The sequence below is a fragment of the Etheostoma spectabile genome, chromosome 23, assembly GCF_008692095.1.
Source record: "Etheostoma spectabile isolate EspeVRDwgs_2016 chromosome 23, UIUC_Espe_1.0, whole genome shotgun sequence".
Classification (NCBI taxonomy): domain Eukaryota; kingdom Metazoa; phylum Chordata; class Actinopteri; order Perciformes; family Percidae; genus Etheostoma; species Etheostoma spectabile.
The window spans coordinates 11,116,766-11,123,302 of NC_045755.1; the positions used below are offsets into that span (position 1 = coordinate 11,116,766).

The 6,537-nt window shown below is 43.8% G+C and overlaps 1 protein-coding gene across 1 annotated transcript in view; it reads left to right on the forward strand.

Moving 5' to 3' along the window:
- Positions 1 to 6,537, forward strand: part of LOC116672838 (lysine-specific demethylase RSBN1L) — a 47,505-nt gene extending 40,968 nt beyond the window's left edge. The window contains exons 7-9 of the mRNA XM_032504759.1: positions 1,629 to 1,799; positions 1,964 to 2,072; positions 2,599 to 6,537. Coding sequence (XP_032360650.1) covers positions 1,629 to 1,799; positions 1,964 to 2,072; positions 2,599 to 4,521 — 2,203 coding nt within the window. The 3' untranslated portion in view covers positions 4,522 to 6,537. The remainder of the gene's footprint in view (positions 1 to 1,628; positions 1,800 to 1,963; positions 2,073 to 2,598) is intronic.

Consider the following 6,537-nt stretch of genomic DNA (forward strand, 5'->3'; position numbering starts at 1 on the left):
ACTGTAGACAAATGTCAGAAGTGTGGACCTGCGCTGTGTGGCCGGGCGCGGAGAGTAAGAGGAGAGAGAGGAGAGGACAGATCCCACACAAGCACGGCTTTACAGACGAAATGGGTCATGTAACGCAAAATTAAACCATATCAATATAAACAACATTGCAGCGGATGCGAGGACATTAGCGCCGGTGCGTCCTAGAGGGGCTAACAGCTAACAGACGCTAACTAGCTAACAGCTAACTGATGCTACTAGCACTGCTCACTGCTGTTGTCTGAAAAACAACAGACGGGACAAAGTGTAGCGTTTACTGGCAAACTGGTAAACCTAGATACCGACGTATAACCGACTGCTATCTGTTGAGTTTTCCTCCCGTTACTCTGTCCTCTGGGACTGTCTACATCTTGAAGCTAAGATGCACGGGGTGCAGTGAACTACTCTGACTGGCTCATGAGCAGACGGTAGTAGCAGTAGATTGGCTTTGCAAAAAACCTGGAGCGTTCTATGAAATGACGCTTTAAAAAAAATAATCGCTCGATCACGCAAATTTGATCGTGGGAAGTCAAAATCGTGATCGCGATTAAAATTCGATTAATTGTGCAGCCCTAGTCTGTAGCTAAAAATATATAAATCATTAAAGTAATATTTTTATATAGATGCAGACAATGAATATGTTTTTACAGTGTGCTGTCAAACATCGCTTAATCGTTTTGTCTCTTTTCCCACTTTCCCACTTAACAATGACACAAATCTAAGGAAGAGATTTTCTCACATTTAACAACAAATGTTAGTGTTAGGCTCCATAAATGACTTTAAAGTCATTACACACAAATGTATATTAATATTATTATTATTATTATTATTATTATTATTATCATTAAAATCATCAACTAATTGTTTCAGCCTTGGTATGCTGTGAAGCACCTAATTAGGTTTGCTGTAAAGTAGAGCTAAAACACTTCATTGATTAGTTGATCAACAAAAAAATTGTCAGCAGGTATTTTACTAATCAATTCATTTTAGGTTCTTTTTTAAGTAAAAAATCTCTGGTTCCATCTTGTAAAATGTGAATATTTGCAGATATTCTTAGTTCTCTATGATATTAAAGTGAATATTTTGGAGTTTAAATAAAAGACCTTTGAATAAGTCAATTTGGGCCTTGGGGCCATATTCAATTGTTCTATTTTCTGACATTTTAGAGACCAAACCATTAATCTAGGTAAGAACCAGCAGATTAATTCATAATAATAATCGTTGCAGCCCCACTGAAAACGCTCCAAACTACTTGAGTACACAACAAGAATGTTTTATCATCTCCATACTAATGCAGTTTTCATCCTCTCTAACATCCCCTCTGCTCCTCGTGTCATACATACTGGCATTTGGATTACGTCAATGAGCAAGTCAGCAAAGATCACAATAACACCAGCAGGAGAAGCCTGTCTGGTGCTTTTATTTTGCCACAGCAGACAGGAAACCAAAAAATAAACAAAGCTGTCCACTCACCTTTAGTCATTTCCTTCTTTATATAGAAAGCAGGAAAGCAGAGACGGGAGACAAGTCCTTGTAGAACTGTGTGGACACTGTTGTGTGTATTTCTACTTTTTACAGTGCTTATTCCTGTTCTGTCATAGCTCCACTAACGAGGTGAAGAACCTGCTGCAGTCGCTGCCCCGGACCAGCGAGCCCAGAGAGATGCTGTTTGAGGATCGGACTCGGGCCCACGCCGATCACATCGGTCAGGGCTTTGAGCGACAAACCACAGCAGCCGTGGGGGTGCTGAAGGCTGTACGAGCCGGAGCAAGGTAGGCGGTGAAACAACGTGATATGATCACACTGTTGGGTACAGGTAGTGATGGCATTTCTATGTTTAGAAGCAACACACGCTCCGTGTTTTATACAGCTAACTCTCCAAGACATATCACGTAATCCTTCTCACTCTGTCCTCCCCACCCTCCCTTGTTGTCAGCTCGGAGCCTCCTCGTGTAACCAAAGACGTAGTGTGTTTCCATGCTGGTGATTTCCCTCATGTAGTCCAGAGGCTGCAGTTGGACCTATACGAACCTCCACTGTCTCAGGTTTTTACCTTACACACACCCACGCATACACACACATACATACATACATACATACATACATAAATACATACATACATACATACATACATACATACATACAGAAAGCATGCCACTGCTCATACGTTTATTATTATTATTATTATTATTATTTGTTATTCCTCAGTGTTACCAACACTTACTATCTCATACTGGGTAAGGTGTAAAGTTTAATGAATGTGATGTAGATGCTGCCACATGGTGGGGCAAAGTTGAACTGCAGTAAGTTAGAGAACTTGTCTGGAGCGAAAGGATTGGTTATTTTTCTTAATCTACACGTAACTAAGGATTCAGGATGTTTTACAGACCTTTATCTCAAAATATGCATTTGCTGTAATCAACAAAGGTCGGAAAGAAGAATAAAAAAGGAGAAAAGTTTAAATTCTTCTTCTGATAATGCCATTTAAAACGCATGTCAGTGTCAAAATATGGAGGTTTAATTTTTTTGGAGTGTTCCTCTTCATTTCCTCTGTCTAAACTCTCTTTACAGTGTGTGCAGTGGGTGGACGATGCCAAGCTCAACCAGCTGCGTCGCGAGGGCATCCACTACGCACGCATCCGCCTGTGCCACGATGACATCTATTTCATCCCTCGCAACGTGGTCCACCAGTTTAAGACGGTGTCGTCTGTCTGCAGCCTGGCATGGCACGTACGCTTAAGACAATATCACCTGGAAGAGAAGAGGGGCGGGGAAGAAGAAGAAGAAGAAGAGGAGGAGGAGGGAGAGCAGGTTGAGTTGAAGGACAAGGAGAGGAAAACAGTGGAGGAAGAAGAGGCAGTGGAGGAGAGGAGAGAAAGAAAGGGTGAGAAAGGAGTGAAGGAGAGGATAAAAGAAGAGCATGTGGAGGTTGATATGGCAGAAAGCAGGACATTGTCGCCTGTCAAAAATGAAGACCAGAATACTCCACCTCTTTTGTCTCAGCCCGCTCTCTCAGTAGACTGGAACATGAGCAGCGCAAGAGACAAAGAGTTGGAGAAGGAGAGGCTAAAAGAAGGAGGGAAACCCAAACGACAGGGTTCACCTCCTGCAAAGGTGAAAGCAGAACTTCCAGCGCGTCCTCTCTGCAGGAATAAATCACCTTCACCTCTCTCTCCTGGCCCTCATCCTCCTCATCAGGACACGAAACCCAAAGCAGCATCATCAAAGCACCTTCATCATCACCCCCATCACCATCATTCGGACAGCAGAATGATGTCTTCCAGTATAAGGCCCACCTCTTCAGCGCCTAAATCACCCATCTCTAAGTCTTTATCTTCTTTGTCGCCTTCAGCCGTTACATCTTTGCGCTCCTCTTTTGCTGCTCCCAATCCATTCTCTACCTCTTCTCCGTCTCCTACTGTATCCACATCTTCCTCCGTATCCACCTCTGCTACATCTTCCCTGACCAGTCCCAAACCTGCAGTGGACTCGGGTTCCTCCCCACTCCCTCCTTCGACCGTCTCTTCGACTTCCCGGCTGTCTTGCTCCTCTGAGTTGGACCGGCCAAAAGACAAAGACTCACTTTGCCTAAAGCCAGATGTCCCTTCGGACACACGAACATGGGCGCAGTCGGAGGTTCGAGCCTCACACGGGTCACCGGCCGCGGATATACAAGCACACACCTCTGCGAGTTCACAAGCCGACACACGGACACACACGCACGACAGACACACACACGCGACCGACTTTCGGACACAAACACTCCAGGAGAGATGGACTCACGGTGTGGACACCAGGACGCCTGTGGAGCCACAGAGGCCTCCGCCACAGGACACCGGGAGGCAAGGGATGTACATGCAGCAATACACGCCCCAGCATCTCCCACCTCCTCACCTCCCTCACATGCTTCCCCCCTCCTTCTCCCCTCTCCTGCCACACTCCCATCTTGCTCACAGACCTCCAATCCTCCCCCCAAATCCGCTATCCAATCCCTCTCTCCCTGCACAGCCCCAACCCCTGAACCCTTACCTCTGTCAGAAAACAACCCCACATTCAGTTCACATGAGCCAGCTCCACCTGCATCCCCCGCACCCAGCCAACATCAGCACCCAGTCCCAACCGTACTACCAGCCCCCCCATATCGCCTCCCCACATCAAGCAAACACTCCCCTCACCGCCTCCCAGTCTCTTTCTCCACACCTGTCTCACCATCACCAGTTCGCCCCGCATGCCAACACCTACTTCCCCCCTCAGCATCCCCACTTCTCCTCTCACCACTACCTCCCCCCTCAGTCTTTCCTCCCTCAGCCCCCCAGCCCTTACCCGCTCCAGCCGCAATACCAGCCTCAGTCTTTCCCTCACCCGCCTCCCCCTCCTTCCTCCACGCCGCCTCCCCCTCCTCCTTCTCTCCCACCGCCTCTCCCCCTTCAGCCTTGCCCTTCTGTCCTCCTCCCACCCCCAAAGCATGAAGAGGGGCAGAACCCGATTTTATAGTTTTTGTACATAACAATGGTGTTTTTAAATGACTGTATATGTACAGTACAAGGTTTTATTTTGGTTGTGATGTTGTAAAACGATGTACAAAGGAAATATGGAGGAAGACGGTGTCATGTATCGGTTTGAACACACAGTGTCGTAGTTTATGAAGCTGAGTCGAACTTTATTCACCCCAGACTTTTTGACTCGTTTAGATTGTACTGAATGCTTTGGTTGAACCGGGTCAGAAATATTGAGAATTGATTGAATTTATTGGTAGTTTTCAGTTTATTTGGTAGCCTTCAGTTATGTACTCCTCCACCAGTTCTGACTTAAAAGAAGATATTATTCAGGATCAAGGGTTGAATGAGCTCCCTAGTCTGCCAAACTGCTGTCTGGTTCGGTTTTTTCTTTAAGTGAGCCATCAGAGGTAGGAAGGAAAACAGGTACATTTCTGTTTTTACAGACTTAGTGTGTGATATTTATATGAAACAAAGGTCATTAGGATGATGACCTTTTTGTGAAACATGCAGCTAATGCTTTCATTTTTGTGGCTTTTTTCTAGTATATTCTTTGTGCCCAAGACTAATATTCCTCTACTATATTGTATTGATATATCTTAATCAATAGAGTATATCACAGTGTTTCCCTGATATTGTATTTTGAGCAATAATGCTCCGCAATAATCTGCAGAATATAAATCTAAATGCATTTCCCCATTATTGAAATGGTGACTGCACGTATCAGTATTCTGAATTCAAAGCTATTGATACAAAGCCAGAGATTTCATATTGAATCATGTTAGGACATTTCCAGTGTTTTATTGCGCGTCAATTATAAGTTTAGTAAGCTACAGTAAACCGTAGCATCATAAAGAGAATCCCAGTTTAATGGAATATTTTGACATCTTGGAAAATGCGTTTATTTGCTGTCTTGACGGGAACTAGATGAGAAGATCGACACCTCTCATGTCTGTACTGTCAATATAAAGCTGGAGCTTAGCTTAGCTTGGCTTAGCATAGCATAAAGACTGGAAACACTGGAGTCTTGTCATCTCTGTCAGAAGACAGGCAACCATCAAAGACTAATTACAAGTCCCTGTTCCTACATCCACGTCTTGGCTAGCTTGCTAACCTGCTTCAGCCTTATATTTACCATACAGTTATCAGAGTGGAAACAATGTAACTCTCTGAAGAGGGAAAAAAAAACGAAAAAAAGAAGACGCATATTTTTCAAAATACGCATATTTTTCAAATGTCAAAAAAGTTTTGCGATTATCTTGTTCCTCTAGCCCTCAACACTAGTGGCAGAGCTCTTAGTGTAATCTTGCAGTGTTTTTCAGTGTCTGTTGGATGTGTACCAGGGTCTCCTAATTTTGGAAACAGAGCACTTGCTGTTCAGCCAAGGACAAATTCGACCCAAGCCAAGGCTGCTGCACAGAGCGGCCTTCAGAGTCTCAGGAAGAAAAGAAAAACATTCAGCACACATCCACGAATACGTTGGTTTCCTGAATCAATCCTAAATCTTAGTTACCTTTAGGTATTTGTTCAGGGTCATTGAAATATTCCATCTGCAGCATTTTACTATTAGGACCTATTCAGCTGCATTAAGAGCTCGCCATGACTTGACTTTTGATCTCACGGCATCTAGAAAAGAATAACGGAATGAGCAGAGCAATATCATACAGATGCAGTAGGTCAAGACTTCCAAGATGTGACTCATTACAGCACTTTCTAACATGGATATATTGACTACTGTTTAAATGCAATTGATATTATTGGGTATGTATTCAGATGTTCAGGGCAATTTCAGTTTCTTCCAAGACAATTCTGTTAATCATTCAGGCCTCAGACTAACATGATACAATTGTTTTTATTATTTATGGACACATGAAGAAGGTACACTGTCGAGTTCATTCCCAAAGCACTATTTATCTATTTAACTGAAGTCTAGTTCTGTACAGTGTGGAGCATCATGTCTATTGAAATGTCTTATTTATCAGCCAGGGACTGGAGTGACCTCTTGTGTTTAAAA